Source organism: Nannobrachium achirus (assembly GCF_963921795.1).
Source record: "Nannobrachium achirus genome assembly, chromosome: 11".
Taxonomy (NCBI): Eukaryota; Metazoa; Chordata; class Actinopteri; order Myctophiformes; family Myctophidae; genus Nannobrachium; species Nannobrachium achirus.
The window spans coordinates 53,244,173-53,264,064 of NC_137820.1; the positions used below are offsets into that span (position 1 = coordinate 53,244,173).

The 19,892-nt window shown below is 43.9% G+C and overlaps 2 protein-coding genes across 2 annotated transcripts; both read right to left on the bottom strand.

Moving 5' to 3' along the window:
• Nucleotides 1–215: 215 nt before the first annotated feature.
• Nucleotides 216–8,970, bottom strand: cav1 (caveolin 1). Its single transcript, XM_080736078.1, has 2 exons — nt 8,709–8,970; nt 216–603 (listed from the first exon to the last, which is right to left on the bottom strand). Exons 1-2 carry the CDS (start codon nt 8,811–8,813, stop codon nt 262–264), a joined length of 447 nt encoding a protein of 148 aa, XP_080592204.1. The 5' UTR covers nt 8,814–8,970; the 3' UTR covers nt 216–261.
• A 5,451-nt stretch (nt 8,971–14,421) lies between these two features.
• cav2 (caveolin 2) lies at nt 14,422–16,700 on the bottom strand (the record flags this gene model as incomplete). The annotated part of the gene is made up of 3 exons (XM_080737509.1): nt 14,422–14,572; nt 16,006–16,193; nt 16,545–16,700. 3 exons carry the CDS (start codon nt 16,698–16,700, stop codon nt 14,422–14,424), a joined length of 495 nt encoding a protein of 164 aa, XP_080593635.1.
• Between the last annotated feature and the right edge of the window lie 3,192 nt (nt 16,701–19,892).

The following is a 19,892-nucleotide window of genomic DNA, read 5'->3' on the forward strand; positions in this document are numbered from 1 at the left end:
CATAGCCACGCCCTCACAATTAAAGCCACACCTTAAAGCCCACCGCCCCAGCACAGAAAATATCCAACCTTCTGTTTCCGAGAGGCAACACCATACGGTATCGCCCCTTCTCTTTTCCTTCTGACTTTTCTCTCCATGTCAGTGTTACCCCCCAACCCCAACCCCCCCACCCACCAACAATCCCTTGTTTCTCCATCCTCCGCCCGTGCCCTCTTCCCCGGGACCACCACCACCAACATCTCCATTCTTCCTGTGGGGAGGCTACACCTCCTTGACGGTGGCGACGCGGATGCCCCCGAGGCACTTGCCCATGGCCTCGAACAGCGGGTCGCAGAAGGTGTGCACGCAGATGGAGTACACACGGCTGACGCAGTGGATCTCGATCAGGTAGCTCTTGACGCACGGCACCACGGCCCAGATGTGCAGGAAGGACAGGATGGCGAAGAAGATGCCCCAGATCAGCGCTAGAGGGATGCCCACCAGCGCCGTCAGCAGCCGGTAGCACCAGTACTTGGTGACGGTGAACGTGGTGAAGCTGGCTTTCCACACGCCGTCGAAGCTGTAGGTCCCCGCTGGCTCGGCGATTATATCCTCAAAGTCCACCTGCACACACAGGGAGGGGAGAGAGATAAAAGACGTTGATTTCACATTTGCATGGGTCTCGACTTGCCAGTAAATACATTTCGTTTTTCACTGTTTCCTTACATTCTGGTAATTATTTTTTTTTAAAGGGGGGGGGCAAGGAATTCCATGAAAAAAAAAGTATTAGGAAGTAGTCAAAATAGTCGATCTACAAGCTTACAATGCGGCGCGGCACGAAGCAACGTATTGTAAGCTTGTAGACCTGCTATTTTCACTAGTTTGTCACATTGTTCTAAAATCAGTTTTTCATCATGAAATGAAAGTCAATATTGCTGTGAAAAACAACAAATGACACATTACTACATCACAGTGGAGTGTGGCAGCATGTCACTTCAGATGTGCTCTAAAAGCGGTTGTAAATCATTTGTAGCATTTGTGTGAACTTTCTCAGACAGGGTTAATTGCATCACTGCAATTCAGATAGTGTCACCTCTTATTCATCACATGTACTAAGTACTGCATACTACAATGACTTTCAAGTATTATCCTGTCATTGTCTCAGCGTTCTGAAAGGATTTAGATATTTTCCTAAATGCGGCACTCCCACACACCTCTTGCACATGAGCAGGTGAAAGCAAAACAATGTATTAGCAAATCATATCGTCACTGTCGGGCAGAAACCTCATATCTCCAAATTTCGCTTGTGTAAGTCTTTTCGTAAAGTAAAGCCCTGCAAGACTACAATGACTGTCGTGCAAAAGCAGTGAAAATAGCCAATCTACAAGCACACAACAAGGCATTGTGTGCTTGTAGATCGGATATTTTCACTATTTTAGATAATTTTTGAAATGATAAATACAAAACGAACGGTTTTGGACATACAAGGTTTCCACCCGACAACGACGATAGTTGACCCAGGTCAGCGGGCGAGCAAAATCCATTGACAAACATCACAACCGCCAGCTGTTGCACCCAAGACAAAGTGATTGCTCAAGATGCCAATATTGAATGTAGGCTACGGAAAACCAAATAATAAGCCTGCATAGACGTTCATTAAATCCCTGGGATTGGGGTTGCTTCACTCCATGGTTGGTAATCAGCTTGTTGACAGAGATCAGGGGGAGATTCCAGGAGAAATTTATGGCTCCCCTCACAGAGACTGGTACTGTCTGAACCCCACTCCGCTGCCCCACCCCAAACACTGGTTCCTCCACACGGTACACATCTCTCTGGAAAGAAACACCCCAAACACATCTTTCTCCACTCTGTCACTGCACATTCCTCACTGGGAAATCTCACTCTTTCGATGTGTCATTCTCTCGACAACCAGCGTCGGCAGGTTAGCTACTCACCCGCGTCACGGTTACTGAGGTTATAGGGTTAGGGTTTGGGTTCGGTTTAGGCATAGAGGTTAAAGGAGTAGTTCACCCCCAAAATGACTTTTTTTCTATTGATTAGTCACGCCATGGAGACTAGAGTTCAATAATATTTTTAGTTTTTTGTCGCATTCCTAAGACAAAAATGTGATAACAATAAATGTACCCCATTTGTCCCGGATGGGGGCCCGTTTCGAAACGGGTCCCCATCCGGAATCAATGGGGGTAAACTTACTCAAATCAAATTTTTGTCTTAGGAATGTGACAAAAAACAAAAAATATTATTGAACTCTACTCTCCATGGCATGAGTAATCAATAGAAAAAAAATTCATTTTGGGGGTGAACTACTCCTTTAACATTCACCCGTGTCGTACATAAATTATGCTATGTCGCAATATCGACACGCTCCCATTCCTCACAAGGTATAAAAGTGATAGATCAATAGATATAGATAGATAGATCAATACACAGACAGACAGACAGACAGACAGACAGACAGACAGACAGACAGACAGACAAGACAGACTTACAAGATAGATAGATAGATAGATAGATAGATAGATAGATAGATAGATAGATAGATAGATAGAAGGTTCTGAGAGAGAGTGGTTACACAATGCATGAGATGGTGCTCTTTAACCCAAGCACTATCATCCATCACCAGCTGGCCCCTGTATTACACTTGAACTCACTTAACCCACTCACACACACACACACACACACACACACACACACACACACACACACACACACACACACACACATGCATGCACACACACGCACACGCACGCTCACACACATTTGTATTACTATACTTGTGAGGATCTCAATATTTAAAGATTCCAATTTTGATTTCTACACCATTTCTACACTTTGTTTTAGGCCAATTTTATTCCTAACCCAATAGTTGAAAATAACCGCCTAACTCTAAAAGTAACCATAAAACAACTACTGTATTTTTCTTGTGAGGACCAGCAACACACACACACACACACACACACACACACACACACACACACACACACACACACACACACACACACACACACACACACACACACACACACACACACACACACACACACACACACACACACACACACACACAGCCCATCAGTAGCCAGCATCCTGCAGAGATGAGCATGACATTTTAATTCTCCTCTGTGTAAACAGAGCTCACAGGCTGTCGGCCTTTAAATGGACTGTCCTTACTTCCATCACTGCAGATACTGTACACTAGTGCTTAGCTGGTGTATACTCTACACCACGTGCACTATACACACACAGGCCTCTCTCTTTCTCTCCCTCCTGCTCTCTCTCCAGTTTTCAAACACTTTCTCCCTCACTTAACCTTTTCTCTCAGCAACGCATTTGTTGCTGAGTACGTACAGGACTTGACCGTGCGGCACCCGTTTAACGCAACAGGACTGCCCTGCATCTGATGTTGACGTGGCGGTCCCGTCACACTGCATGTTGACGTGGACCTCGCACCACACGGCAAGGCCACTCTCTCACTCCCCGTTCCTCTCCACTCCACTTGACTTGCTACTATGAAAACCATTTTTCCGTATCTCTGTCTGTCTGTCTATAACGCCTGACACTGTGGTTCCCCTGACACGTCACGGGTGATAGTGATAAATGTAGGAGTTCAGATGATGACTATCTCATTTTAGTACTTTTGGCTCCCTATACTCCCAACAAACGGCAGCTTATGGTTTCATTCTTAAAACTCTCCCAAATGCACAGGAGAAAGCCTCACTCACAGTGCCAACGGCCTGACTCACTGCAGCCTTATAATATAAATCTCGCTGCAGCCACAAAACCCATGCGGCGTCCATTTATTTTTCCACAGCTACAAATTTTGAAGCGGGACCGGTTCTGCGTCAGTTTCCATAACTCCTGATTGGGACTAAATGAGAGCCTTCTGTAGAATGGCACAAACACGCGACCACAAAATAATGATGGAGACTTTGGGATTTGAAGGGAGATTGGGGTCTTTGGCTCACTGCAGTGCAGAGCTGTGTAGTGAACGGTCTCATTCAATCTTTTCAATACTTACAGCTATATTTTCGTCCACCGCTTATTCCTAAACTTATTTGCCTCTTTTTACTATTTTGAAAAACATTTTAGAATACTTCAAAAAGCTGATCTACAATCGACACGCTGTGAGCTTGTAGATCAACTATTTAAAAAAACAATTTCAAAATAGTAAATGGCAAAAGAGTTTAGGGATAAGGGGTAAGGCATGGAAAGAATTATGGCCCATAGGCTATACTTGCCTCCAATTGGCGTGCATGTTTTTGTGATAGATTTAAAGAGTTATCTGATTAATCATGTGTGTACTTGTTCTTTTTTTTTTACCACGGCCAACAGCTCCTCTTCCTTTTTCTTTTCTTTTCTTTTTGTGTGTTAGAGATGGTTAAACTGAAGTGATATTGATAAATTCCAAATATTATCAAAGTATTCTGCGGATTCATGTGGACTTGCCGCAGAATCAGGGCATCCTGATCTATGACTTCATCATTGTGTGCTGCCCCCCTCCCCCTAATTTGTACTTGGTTGAACACATGTGTCGCGCACCACAAATAGCAGATCTACAAGCACTCAATACGTCAAGCTCTAACAAAGTGTAACTCAGTCTTCATTACCCTTCCCACTCTTGGTTACTTGTAATGTTGGTGTACATTTAAGTCACACTCACTGTAGGCTTCACTGGATATGGGAATAGTAATTATAAAGGATGTTATATCATGCACTAGTCATCAGTCAATTCTTGGGTTGTTGGTGTGGGTGTGATTCAGTGTTTCTACTTCTGAGGTCCCATTACAGCCTTGATATGAAACAATGGAGTCTCAGGGTCAGCGTGTGACTGGGCTGCTTGGCAACAGTATTATTAAGTAAACAGAGCGATGTGCCACATTCCCAGAGCTGTGTCAGCAGTGTGACAGCATAGAGAGGGAGCACTAGGGTCCTGGGGGGTCAAAGGGTGGGTAGAATATAGAATATGTTTTACTTTTAGTTGAGGTGTCAGGATAGAATCAATAGGGGGAGGCATACTGTACGTCAGTCCGATGTCTAATTACTCCGACTACATCGTCTTGCAGCCATCATAGTCACAATAACATGTCCAAAAATACCCAAAGTGCTCACTCACACGCATGCATGTACACATGCACATACACACATATACACTCACATTCCAGCCTCTCTCACAGACACTCACAGAGCAGTGTGTTTGGCATGGAGCTGTTGTTAGCAGCTTCTGGCTAGCAGCGGTGTGTGTGTGTGTGTGTGTGTGTGTGTGTGTGTGTGTGTGTGTGTGTGTGTGTGTGTGTGTGTGTGTGTGGACATGCAGAGAATGATAGAGAGGCAGGGGCTGACATTTCTAAAAGGGCCTTTTGGTGGAAATATCGAAAATAGCAGACCTCCAAGCTCACAACACGTCGCAGTGCGGCGTGTTGTGAACTTCGAGGTCGGCTATTTTCGGTGCTCGATACCACACTAAACTAAGCATAATCAAGTCAATACTGGAGATGTGGAGTAAGGTATGGATTTCTACACATAGAGGGCAATTCTTTCAAAGATGCTGCATTCAAGTTCAGGAGAGTTTGGACAAGGCAATTTTCTTGAATGCCGCCTTCAGGTCGTGGCATGGATAGGGGGAATTTGCATTTCTTTCACCATAGTAAAAACTGCATTCATGGTCTGGAGAGGGCACTTTTTACAGATGGATAAAAGGGCCAGGGGCTCAAGCACCCTTTCATGTCTACAGTATGTGTGCACGTGCCTGTGTGCCTCTGTTACATTAGCTGCCCTCAGGAGCAGGGGCGTCACAAGGGGTAGGAAAGTGGGACTGAGTTACTGGGGCCCCAAGGTGGAGGGGCCCTAGTAACTTTATCTATTGAAAAATAGCAGATATACAAGCTCACAGCGCGGCACCGAGTGCCGCGCTGCGAGCTTGTAGATCTGCTATTTTTGAAAAGTTGTGAAAATGTGTGAAAATCTTTGAATATATGTATTTTTTAAGCGAACATTTCAAACTCAAATTTTCCTTCTGGGGGTCCCTAGAACTAAATGTTTTGAGATCGGGGTCCATGGCCAAATACATATCATCTTGGGGGTCCTTGACATACATTGCACACATTTTCACGATTTTTTAAAATAGCAGATACAAGCTCGCAGCGCGGCACTCGGTGCCGCGCTGTGAGCTTGTATATCTGCTATTTTTCAATAGTTAACATTCATGGGGGGCCCGCAGTGAATCCTTGTACCTAGGGCCCAGAATTTGGTGTGACGCCCCTGCTCAGGAGTTCCACGCAGCCTCCTCAGACCTCAGCCTGGCCCGCAGGGACCCACAGCCATGCTACAGCCCCTCCGGTGCTGCTATATAAAGACACAGCACTGCTTCTCCAGAGGAAAAATATTCTATTCCCAGGGCTAAACTCAGCATGGATGTCAGTGCTCGAGCGACTTTGATGTGGCCAGCTGATTGAGGCCAGCTGCTGACGTACGGGAGAAGGGCTATATACAGGGCCTGTTTAATTGCGGAAGATGGAGAGAGTCATGCACACATGCATGTGGGTGCGGGTGCAGGCAGATTACAAATTGCTTGTTGGAAGGGATTCCCTCCGCTTCTACGTCACAGGAAGTGCACACACGCACGCTCGTGCGCACACGCACGCACGCACACACACGAGCACGCACAATGACCCAAAACAAAACCCTAGAACCCCTGTACTGGACAGCCCCCCCACTCCTTCCTTTTTAACCACTTAAACCCTCTATTCTTAGTAAAACAGACCTGAGTTACAACTGTACTTGGAGCGGTGTCTCTTTTTTCTACAACAAATCTCTTCGGACCTCACACACGCGTGAGCTTTTCGCATAGATCGACATTACTGCGAATGTTTCCCCCAGAATAGGGAATGCAGCCAGGGGTTCTAAGTGTTTAACATGACGTCATCATTATTGAAATCAACTGGTGAAATGCATACCTACTGTATGGGCAGCAGTGCAGGCAATGGGACACCCTACTGTCGGGATCAAACAGCGAGAGCGAGAGCCTGCACTGGAAAGCATGTGATTTTGAATAATTCTACCAGTGGGGCTGCTAAGTTGATTAAGAGGGGGGCCGGCCAATCATAAGGCAGCGTGCTATTCTGGGACTGACTGCAGGGAGATTCTGACTCACTGTCACAATGACCAGATGAGGAGGGGAGGGGGCTGAGAGAGAGAGAGAGAGAGAGAGAGAGAGAGAGATACCGTGAATGAGGAAGAGCGATAGGGATAGTGAGAGACAGAGAGAGAGAGATAAAAGGAGTAGCCTATATGAGATGAGGGGAAGCCCTGTGGCAGTAACGTAATCATCCTATCCCCCAATAGGATACATCAGGCAAAGATAAGATTATCTTTCCACAAACTAAATGCTCAGTTTGAAAGATGACCGCAATGTACACAAACACGCCTTGGATTATCAGCATCAATAAGCTCGATGGGGAGTGTGTGTGTGTGTGTGTGTGTGTGTGTGTGTGTGTGTGTGTGTGTGTGGGGGGGGGGGGGGGAGGGAAGGAGGGGGCGTTAAGGGATATCCCTTACACCAGTTCTTTGGGTGTTTCCCTGTGTACAAGGCAAAGTTCAACCGTTTCAAAGGGTTGCCCCCCTCTACCGTGCAGCGAGGCGTGCTGACCCCAAACGCACATGAAAAACCCGGCTAGGCTCAAGTCAGTTGGCCCTCAACGATAGATCGCTTGGGACAGCTGTGCCTGCTGCGGTTCACACACACGCACGCACGCGCGCGCACACACACACACACACACACACACACACACACACACACACACACACACACACACACACACACACACACACACACACACACACACACACACACACACACACACGACACACACACACACACACACACACACACACACACGTCAGGTGGTTTTCAGCGCTATCACAAGGCCCCTCTCAACGGACGCCTTGTTTAAATAAACACCTATGTTTATGCGGTCACACTAGACTCTTACGGAAAGAATTTCGCTCTCCTGAGCACTCAGAGACAGAAAGAAACGGCCGGGAGTTTCTGTGAGACAAGGTCTGTGCGCCTGTTCCAACAACAGGAAATTCGTAATGTTTCCTCTCTGCGAGCCACTGGGAAGATGATGTTATGGACACACTTTACAACAACGCGCAGCCAACCTCTGTTTTGGGGGTCCATCGTTGTTAAGCCCATGCGTAACCTGACTGTCAGTCACTGTCACTCACTAGTAGCCTATGTTTGAACAATCAGTCACTCAACAGTCAACACCCTAATCCATCACAGGAATGTAACTTGGTGGGAAAGATGGATCTAGTGGAAATACAATGCAATCATTGCGCGCCACCCACCACGAGCGTGCGCAACAGAAAGCTGGTGCGCCTTTGACGCACAAAAGCCATGGAGGACATTGACAGCTCCCAGAGCGCATGATGCCTCTGTGCCGTTTCCCACACAGACAGTGACTGACAAGCGATGACATGTAGCCTCCTACATAATCACTATCGGAAACACATATGGGTCAAGTTACTTAAGTAGGCTAAATGTGTATATTGTCAAAATGATTGACCATAATTAAGCCCAAGAGATTATACGGGATGAAAATCAATAGGCCTAAGGAGCGGTAAACGACTGCAAAATACAATCTAAAATAAAACATAATAATTCACTGAAGCTCCATGCCTGAAGAGTTCAATAATGAACAACTCACCTTTACTACGTCGTCGTTTACGCGTTTGGGGTCCCGGTTGACCAGGTCGATTTCCTTCGTGTGCATATCTTCCATCGTCTTCTCGTTCATACTGTCGTTATCCATGTCTTTGTTATTGGGCTTGTATATGTTCCCTTGTTTCCGAATGAACGGCGAATGCACAAACTCCTGTTAAAAGAAAAATCCAGAAGAAAAAAAAAATAGTTGGAGAAGATCGGGGAATGTGTTGAGAGGAGTCGGGGGGCAGTGTATGAGCGTGAGTGCATGTGTGTGTATGTGTGTGTGCATGTGTGTGTGTGAGAGAGAGGAGAGACAGGGAGGGGAGACGGGAGCGCAAGTTAGCAGGCTGACCGAGGCTGGGATGGTTTTAAATGGATCAAAGTGCAGCACCACACCCCTCAATCGCCGAGATCCGATTCCCACCGCAAGGGGTCATCACCAAGCGCTCGAACAATGAGTGCGTAAAGAGCCTATTATCCCACATCCCATAATATTATGTTCGCCCTCCGCGAACCTGTCTGCACAGCAAGCATATTTTATCATACAAACAGCGTTTTCATTATATACAACACAAGTTATAAGCGCACGATAGGTTACTACAAGTACAACTTACACAATAGAAAATCGTATAGTGAGTTTAGTTAGACAAATAGACCATTGCGCACGCCAAATCAAAGGTTCAGAAACGCGTCAAACGCCTAAAAAGATAATCCACATGGTTACCTTTTTGGGAGGAAAAACGGTCGGTTGGCAAATGCAATCCAACACACCAGTGCTAATGGGGCTCGCTGTGTGGGAGTTGCTCACGAATAGGTGCCAAGGAAGATAAAGTAGGCTATCGGCAAATAGCGCACGGGGAGTTTAAAACAAACTTTAAAATTCCCGTCTTTGAAAGGCTTGCGAGGTCCAGTCGTGGTCGGAATTCAAATTACGGCAGGGAAGACTTCGCACTGTCTCGGGAAAATAGCCGGTCTTGCAAATATGACGCGCTACTGTAACATACCTGAAAGAGTCAAGACCAGAGTGACGCCAGTTTTACATGAAAAAGCACAACTGTAGCCTACCTCGTCTGTTTCGTTGTCTTTAAGTCCGCCTGTCATGCTGCCGCGCGCCTCAAGTGCAAAAGGATGAGCGCGTTTAACAGGCGAGAAGAAGATAGGAACTGAAGTCAAGTGGGAGGTGTAGGGGACTGAGGGGGCTCCTCTGACTGACTGCTGCACTAATTCCTGCCCAGTTCTCTATACGTGACACGCATGTAATGAATGCCAATGCCAGGGCTGTGAGAGAGAACTCGGTGCGCTCTCACAGGTCTGGCGCATCTTGTCTTATTGCAGCCATCATAGTCACCTGCATGCGCAATTGCGCGCACTGGGGCATCACTCAGCTGGAGCCCGAAACTGTCTTAACTTGTCATTCAACACACGTGACGTTACCAACTCTCCAGTGGCAGAGAAACTGACACGATTTCCAACAATTAACTCTGGCTAATTGGCATGATTGTAGCTTCGCCTATAGGGGAATATTGCATTGAATCTGTTACTCAAGCTACTACTTCGTTATTATCTGTTAATAAGCGTTGTTTTCATTACCAAGGTCATGTTGCCTGCCGGTCTCTCTAGTTTGTTTACATTCTTAAAGGCTATCAGATTCAGATGACTCACCTTGAGGCGACACCAGTTAAATGTAGCCTACAGCCAGGAGGACCCGCACTGTGTTTTGATTGCAGCCAGACGGTGCGACAGCAGTTTATTCACTATCTGATGGCGTCACGTCGAATAGATATCAAAACCTAGTGAAAGTGAATGTGTTGATAGTTCTAATATTACGCACACACAAGGTATATTTCTATAATAGAATAGATAATAAGAGAAGAAGAAAAGAAAAAATACGCCTATATGAACGGTGTCAAAGTTTCATGACCTTATCTGTGGACTGGGCCCTATAAGCAAGGCAGACGAGAGGGAGAGGCAGTTTTACCCTTTGTTTTATCATGCAAATGACAATAAAAATGCTGCATGTAATCTTTCATTCAAGGATAGGTTCCAGAATGAGGCATAGTCGTTTAGGCTACCGTGTTAAGCATTTGTGTGAGTGAAGGGTGTGGTTCTAGTGTAGTGATCTACTCCTTTGGCTTAATACCACATTATGCAGTCAGTAGGCCTAACAGATGCCTTTTTGACCTTGATGGAAAGTGGTGTGGTGTGGTCCAAGGTTTCCACTTGGAAAACCTAACCACTGGTAGAGCATGTTTGAGTATTTCCAGTATTTCTCAAACGTTCAAATTTCAAGATCTCCCCTCACACTCTGACAGTGTACAAAAGGAACCAAAATGAACTCGTTAGGGTTTATTTTACTTTTTACTTTTACATGTAAGGGTCAGTTTAGACCCCCCTAAAGGAACCCACAAAGTCCCTGGAATCCACTTTGAGAACCAATGCAGATAGGCTACTGTAATTATGTCAAGTGATTGAAGTGAAGCTATAGCCTATATGATATATCCAATTAAAGAAGCATGTTGTGTTGTGTGGTAAGCCAGATGCATGTGTTGTGTGCTCTTACAATTGGAATTGATTTATATTTTATTTTGCATGCATGCATATGAGGTGTGCCATTTATTGGATCATACAATACACTTGAATACCCCAAATTTAAACAAAACACTGAGTGTGTGCAATGAAGTATGATGGTGGTATGAGAACAGAGGTTATTTCTACACTCACAAAACATACTTTACTAGCTGCTATACCTTAAATTGCTGATATAGGTTTTGGTTAAAACAAATGGTTTTTATCTAGAGTTATGTCTAATTATTCTGTCAGTAATCATTGCTACTGTAGAGTGTTTGAACAGTAACATGGGCCTCCCTGTCTCTCCTGCTCAGTAAACAGAACATTTATTTTCAGGTGTCACCAATTTAATCCAATCAGGGAGGAGAACTTAATCAGCTTCAATTTCACAGTGTTCCAATTCTGTGTGCTATTTTTTTGTTTTGTTCCATCACTTCCTGTCTCACTTAATTGTTTATCCTGGATCATGATTAGATCAAATTAGTATCTTGACATGGAAATGTATTTTTCAGTTACTACAGGGCTGCAGAGACCCCATTCAACACTTATTTAATCAGAGATATCACTTACACCCATTATAGCAGTATAAAGTGCTGCCAAAATGTGTGTCAGTGTCAGCAAGACACTAAAGGGTTATTTACACTTAAGTTGTGTGCTGGTGACATGGCACTGAAAGAAAATAGGTGATCTACAAGCTCACAATGTGTCACAGCGCAACTTGTTGTTAGGTTGGCTGTTTTCTGTGCATAACAAAGTGCACAACCTAGTATAACTCAGGCTTAACTTAACTTTATCAGATTAAACACAAACATTTACCTGCAAAGGTCTAAATGGAAATATGGATTTATGTGAAAAACTATGATATTACCTATGTAAATTTACCACCACAAAATGTAATAAAATCGACAACATTCTAAAGCAGTGGTTTTCAAGTTGAGGTCCGGGGACCCAGGAATCCTTGAGGGGAGTCCCCACCAAATGGACACTTGCAGGTCTGTAACTCTGAGAGTGAAAAGATTCCATCTGTGCACTTTCACAATAAACACTGACGATTTTACCATAAGGTTGGAGCCACAGATATATATTAAAACATGATGTCAGAAGATGGGGGCCTATGGCCTAATGTACATGGGGTCCTTGATAATAAAGAGTTTGACAAATCACTGGCCTACCGCAATATTCTAAACTAAAGAATCGTATAGAGTTCATTGCGGCGGATAGAATGCTGTGCAGGCCTGTAGGTTTATCAGTAAGCCCCCAGGTCATGTTCCATATTCCCAAACCCCTGCTAAGATTAAGTGATTTACGAGTCAGTTCTGGCACATAGCTGTACAGATCACATCCCTGCTGTTCTCATCCACACTGACAGAACCAAAAGAGACCCATATACAGAAAATAACACTCCTCTTATTATCTGATCAGGAAGAACAATTTTATTTTTTGGTTTAAGTTTAAAGTTTTGTTCAAAAAACATGTGGGTCATAAAACTATAAGAAAAGAAAAAAGGGCAATAATATGCATTTCAAACAAAACTCTTTGGGAGAGTATAACAAATTATCGACAAAATCGACTGGATTCTCTATGATTTTATATATTTTGATTCCTAGGATAAATATCTTTTGTAACAAAACCCTCCAGCTGCATTTGCAGATCTGACTTGAGCACACCTGTCTATTGCACAACCTCAAATTTCCCCCTAGTCAGTGAAAATCAGGTAGGCCTATACACTTCGTCGTACAACGTCTATAAATGAAGCATTCCACTGTTTAACCAACCACTGACATGCTGGCTGGCAGCTTGTCAATATAGCAGACTGACAGAACCATTGGGCTCTGCCTCTGCTGTCGGTAGGAAAACATCAGGTCTAATGTAACTTTGGTTGTGTCAGGAGCCAAACTTGTGGCATTCTCTGGTTTGGATAACAAATCTGTTTAGATTATCTAGCAGAGCTACAGCAAATGGACATGAATGGGAAAGATTATTTTCGCTTTACCTGGTCTTTCTTCTTTAGTTTCATAGCATGGACTATTAGTTCGCTGGCAGTGATACAGCTCATAAAAAGCATGATACTGCATTCTTGGCACCTGACTCAGAGGTCTACCAAGCCTTTAGGACTGCTCGCTTTGATGCTGTCAGTGACATTGTCTGTCAGTTTATCTATTGTGATTTAATATAAAGCCTGCAGCATATTAGTTAAGATAAAAACATTTTTTATATGCATAACATACCGGTATACCAACAGCTCAATCAAGCCCTCCAGGTCGGGAAAGAGTTAGGCTTTCACCACATTGTCGTTACTCAAGTGAACTCCACTTGAAACATTTATTCACACATTAAATTTATCACATATTGAGAAACGCATTTGAACTCAAGTGAAATGCAACGTAAAGTATTTGGTAGCGCAGGCCATAAATTAAATTAGCCAGTATTAAGACGACATGACATCATTCATGTCCTAAAATGTATTAAACTATCTTCATTTAGGTTCTCATTATACAAAACAAATGTCCAACAGTATTTCCCATGCACTGCTAGATGAACAGAGCAGCATCAAAAGAGAATTAATTGATGATTAAATAAGCTGGCTAAGGTGCAATAAGCGGCATTTTGGCACCTGATACAGTATATATTATCTGTGTTTGACATTAGCAACATATTACATCTTTTCATTACATTCAACCTCTAGCTGAATGCCTTGCAATATATACACAACACAAGGGACTGCAAAAATAAATGTTACATCTCAAACAGCCTTAAAAGTAAAAAAAATAAGACAAAAAAAAAGATGTACTCCGGTGATGAATCCAGCCACAACTTGGAATGACGAGAATATATTTTGGTCACGTAAAGTAAAAAAAAAACAGTTAAAGTAACTATATACTAAAACTCTTAATCATGGTCATATTTCTAAAGCTACATGTCCTATATTGTTGGAAACTTACACAAATCACTTAAGTCTCTATGCCCACTTAAATCTTGATGCATCTCAGTAATAACAGCTTAACCACTTTTTACCAGAATCTACCAGCTATATTCAAATGTAGGATTTTTGAAAGCACTATACTTTCATCGCCCCCACTCACTCATCCCTCTCATTTGTACACCCTGATGTTTCCTATATTTCTCCCCGGACAGAGGTGGCAGTGTCAGTTGTGTGTGGTCGTGACATGAACAGAGGACAGTATTTTGCCAGCGCTTTGGTAGAAGGGAGCTACAAACATGTCCGTCAGACTTCTCCACACGATCTTGACCGACGGTAAGGCCATCATACAGCTCTGGATCACCGGCATTGCAATCCTGGAGAGAAAGGGTCAAAGGTTAATGAAACAGGTAACAGGATATAATGTATTATCTCATCTACCAGTGGAAAAGGATCCATTTTAAATGCTGAAGCAGTGGTATCTTAAAAATGCCAGTATACATTGGCTTTCTTTTTAAAAAAATATTAAAGTTCGATCACACTTAATTTGTAGTGATTATAGAACAATATTCTGTAAGAGAAATCCAGCTCTGTTTATACCGTCAAATACTCTCTTCTCTGTGTTATGAAAACAATGCCATTGGTGAACCAATCAAAGGAGTTCACAACAGTGACCCTAGCGTCTAGACAGAAATGTTGCAAGAGTTTTGACCATGGCAGTGTGTGGAATGCCAACAAGAAGAAAAGTGATGGGATGCACACTGTAAAATTAAGAGTAACATTAACATTAATGTGAAGCAGTGAACCCACTTGACTAAACATGGCAGCAGAATTCAGAAGGAGGGTCAAAACGTTTTCAAAACATTGGGACCGTTATCACTTGGTATGTGGCACTTTAATTCAAAGGGATTTTCCCCAGAAAGAGTTGAACAGTTTCATCATAGCCCAAAAGTTTTTGGACAATTAGGAGAGGTCAGAATTGCACTTTGCCACAATACATGCACAATGTTATCACACAAAATAAGAACCAGCACATGCAGGCCCATTGAAAGGCAGCTATTGTGAAAGGTACATGAATTTCTATCCCTAACATTCCACATACAGTAGTATATTGATCAGATGAGTGGCTGCTTTATCTACCAAGCAAAAGACAATTACTCTATTGATGAACCCAGTTAGTTTAACATAATCAGCCCTGAGTCCAAGACCTCGCTTAACAGTGTCAGGGATAAAGGTCACATAAAAGTAATTATGACATGCCCAAGTTGCCCCCTCTTCGTATCTCAAGAATGTCCCACTCTCGTCTCAAAATAGGCTTGAGTTGCTGCTAGTCCAATAGATTGCCAGCTATCTGGCTGAGAATATGAGTTCCAGTGGAACTCTGCATTCTTCCTAACTTTCCATAATGTGCTGCCTGTTGGGCACTTTGGGGCACAGTTTTGATGTTGTTTCAGTGAGTGTAAAATTGACTGAGTGTTAAATGGTTGCAAACCTGGAAAGTATAGGCTACCAAGCTGGGGGGTGTAGGTTATGCAAAAGCAGACAAGCTATGAGATAATAATGAAAATACACATGAAACAACCGTGGTGAATTTTAAGCATGCAAGTGAGGTTAACTACCGGTATATAAATAACTTATGTCAAAGGCCAGAATAAATATAATTGCAATTGAAGGCAATGGAACATTTGGCGTCTGTTCAAACACTGACACAAGGTGACAGTGTGTACAAGCCATGCAGTATATGTACTGTAGGCTACAGGAGCCTATGTGTGTTCAGGAAGCCTCCAAACTTTTCAAAAATGTCTCGTACCAAATGTGAATACAGCTGAGCACCCCGAATACAAGTCCCAAGATGAAGGCCATAGGGACGGCCAGGAGCGTGGTCAGCAGTCGGTAGAAGACGTATTTCACCAGCTCAAAGACGGCATGGCTTCCTATCCACACTCTGTCGAAACTGTGTGCTGAGCTGGGCTCCGCGATAACATCGTCAAAACCAACCTGTTGGGCAGAATAACACAGAGAGAGACCATGCAGGAACCTTTGTTAATTGTGAAGTTGGTTATTTATTGTGTAGCCGCCTAGGGTTGATTGTTTTGTCGCTCTGGAGATGATGGATCGGTGGAACGGGAACTAATGCGCGCAGGCTGCACTGCAGCTTCCAGGTATACTTTACGACACAGTAGGGATTGTTCACCCGGCAGCAATTTGTTGTTTGTAATTAATACAACCATATTAGGCACTAACTCTAGTAGTTACGGAAGGAAGTTGGAACAACTATAGCCTAGTAGTTTCACGTTTAAACACCCATTGTTGCCAAATTGCGCACGATCGATGCACGCAGTGCTTTACCTTCAAGTGCGCGTTGATATCGTTCGGATCCCGGTCCGGAGGAGCCGTCGTCGTGTACACCTTTCCTTTCTTGGATAGGATCGGTTCTATCGATCTGTTGAACTCGTCCTCGTCCATTATTATGCTCGTATCAAATCTCTCCTTTTCGAGACCCATTTTCAGTTATCAGACGGTGCTGGGACTCAGGGAGTGAGATCAGCCTGCCAGTGTGCCTCCGGTGCGCTGCGCTCTGCGCCGAAGTGAGCCGGTCTGGCTCACGCCCCGTGCGGAAAGCGCCACAGCGGGGGGCAGAGGAGACACAACAAGATAAAAGTCACGTCCCCTGCCCAGTCCCCCCAAATCCGCTTCAAGTTCAAAGTGAACAACGATGACATCCATTGTGCTGATAAGTGGTGGCTAATTTAAGCTAGGTTAATGAAGTCAATGAAGATGGAGGTTGTGTGCACAGACTCACACACCTGAGAGAACTATTTTTTTTAAGCTATAAATAGGTCTACTCACTGTAGGCCTATATGCTAGAGTGAAAGTATAGGCCTAATTTTATGGATTGCAGTTTGAAAGTTTAAATTTGTATTCTATCATGTTATTATTATTATTCACTTCTAACAGCAGCACTCTTGATAGTTAAAGGTAAAGCTGATAAAGTTTTCATATAGGTCACCTGGATATGACATTCAGACCTATGTGACAGCATCAGATCAGAGTTGTTCCATGTATTAGGCTATTATTCATGAAGATCTGCTGTAGTATTCAGCTTCTCATACAAGATGACAGACTGCATGGAGAGCCAATTATAATATGGATCATCAAGGCTTGATTTTGTTGGTTTATCTTGGATACCCAGCCTCTCACAACCTAAACCCTAACTAACCCTGGAACTGTAATGCTGAACTATGTAACTATCCTCTTTAATATACCTCGGATTTGAACCCAGTTTCGGTGCAGACACTTTTAAAGAGCCTGCCTACTTGCTCAGGGGATACATTTAATCTTGACAATCAGATCAAAATAATTTGTGTCAGATCCTGTCTCTGAACAGACATAGACATACTGTAGACTTTGTCTCTGAACAGACATGTAGCACTAGCAGTGTATGAGACTAGACTCAACACAGAGATTGTTCAGGGGTCTTCAACGTTTTCAGGCCAAGGACAACTTAGCTGAGAGAGAGACAAAGCCGAGCAAAGCTCACAATGTGATGTGTCGTAATGCAACACTGACTTTCTGTGAATGTTTCCCCCATAATAGGGATGCTAGGGTTCAAGCGGTAAAAACTCTATGCTTTATTGTCAGACATTTTCATTAAAAAAAGAAAAAACATTCCTATCATAAAAAAAAAAAATGTGGTGCCCCCCTGTAGTAACTCTGAGGACCCGCAAAGGGGTCCCGGACCCTCTGTTGAAGACTCATGCTCTACGTGTTCACTTTCATTCACTGGACAGTTTCCATGCCTTCACAGATTTATGTCTCTGTCCTGTTTATGTAAGATGAACACTTGTCTGACATTTGGCCTTGTGGAACTCCTCTGTGAACACATTAGAAGAGAGGTCTTAACAAATGTCTAAACAAAGGAAATCTAACAGGAAATACTTTTTCCTATAGCATCATCACTACCGTTTTACACATCTAAAATGGCCACCATATAGTGGCATATCATTTCAGCCATGACCCAAGTTACATAAAAATGCTGAATGCTGGTTGACAGCAACCAGGAGAAGCACAGTGTCAGGTGTTACCCGTCCGGACAGAGGGATGGATACGGTCAAGCTGTGACGGTTCTGATAGTAAACAGCGCAAAATAAAACAAAGTTACAAAGTGCTTTCCAGGGGAAGAATAAAAATACAGTGCAACAAGATAAAACAACAACAACAGTTAAAAAACAAACAGTTCAAAACTAATACATAAAGAATCCAGAGTCTATAAGTGAAAGCCTTAATGTACATAGGCAAGTTTTCAGCTGTGACCTAAAATAATACAGTGAGCTAGCTAGTCTTAAAGCTTCTGTCAGGGCATTGTGTCACCCATGTGGTGACAAGTTGAGTAGTGCTAACAAGTGGTGGGAATAATTAAGCATGTGCAACTAGGCATTTGGTGATGATAAAATATGTGTATGGAATGAACACAAACAATCTATCTACAGGCTGATAGACCAGCTGACTTAACACTAATAGCAGAGAGTAATTTATAGAACAATGAACAGTTTCACATTGGGTATACAGGCATGGCTTTGCTCTCTTGTCGGTCTGATGTGCTGGTGAGCAATACGGGTGCCCCTCAGGGCACTGTGCTCTCACCTTTCCTGTTTACTCTCTATACATCGGATTTCCGATTCAACTCCAAGACCTGACAGCAAAGCCAGATCTCGGGTGACAACACGGCTGAGCACGATGGTGTGGTGACTGGGGGACTTTGTGCAGTGGAGCGAGGCTAACCACCTCAGGCTCAACGCGAGCAAGACCAAGGAGATGGTGGTGGACTTCCGCACTTCCAAGAGAGTTCCCCCTGTGCCAAGCACCATAAATGGAGAGGTGGTGGAGTTTGTGGACAACTACAAATTCCTAAGAGTGCACCTGAACAGTTCACTGGACTGGTCGGACAACGTGGAGGCGATTCACAGCAAGGGGAAAAGGAGGCTGTTCTTCCTGAGAAGACTGAGATCGTTTGGTGTGTGCAATAGGATGCTACAGATGTTCTACCAGTCTATCATGGCAAGTGTCCTCTTTTTTGGAATAACCTGCTGGGGTGGCAACAACATGCGGGTGACACCTTTAACCTAAACAGACTGGTGAGGAAAGCGGGCTCTGTCGTTGGGTCGTCTTTGCAGGGGGTGGAGGAAGTAGCCAGAGTGCGAACGGCTAGGAAGCCGGACTTCATCTTGAAGAACTCCTCCCACCCCCTCCAACTTGAGATCTTCAGTTACTGGAGTAAGAGAGGAAATGACCGTTTTGCCTACCCAGGACGGGAGAGTGTTTTCTGCTGGTGATGATTCAGTCAGAGTGTATCAAAGGGTGCGTTCGTAAATGTGCACCGGGTGTGGTTAGGGTTAGGGGTTATGGTTAGGTTTAGGCATAGTTTTACTGAGGTTAGGGTTAGGGTTAGGTATAGTTTTACTGAGGTTAGGGTTAGGATTAGGGTTAGGTTTAGGCACTCACTACACTGAGCACACACCCGGTGCGCATTTCCGAACGCACCCTTTGATACGCTCGGACTGAAACACCAGTAGAAAACACCATCCCACCCAGGACGGAGATGCGAGAGACTAGGAAAGTCTTTTGTACCGGCTGCTCTAAGCTGTAAAACGAGACACAAAACGGTCGATTGGCGAGGACTACCTTCCTAACCTAGGA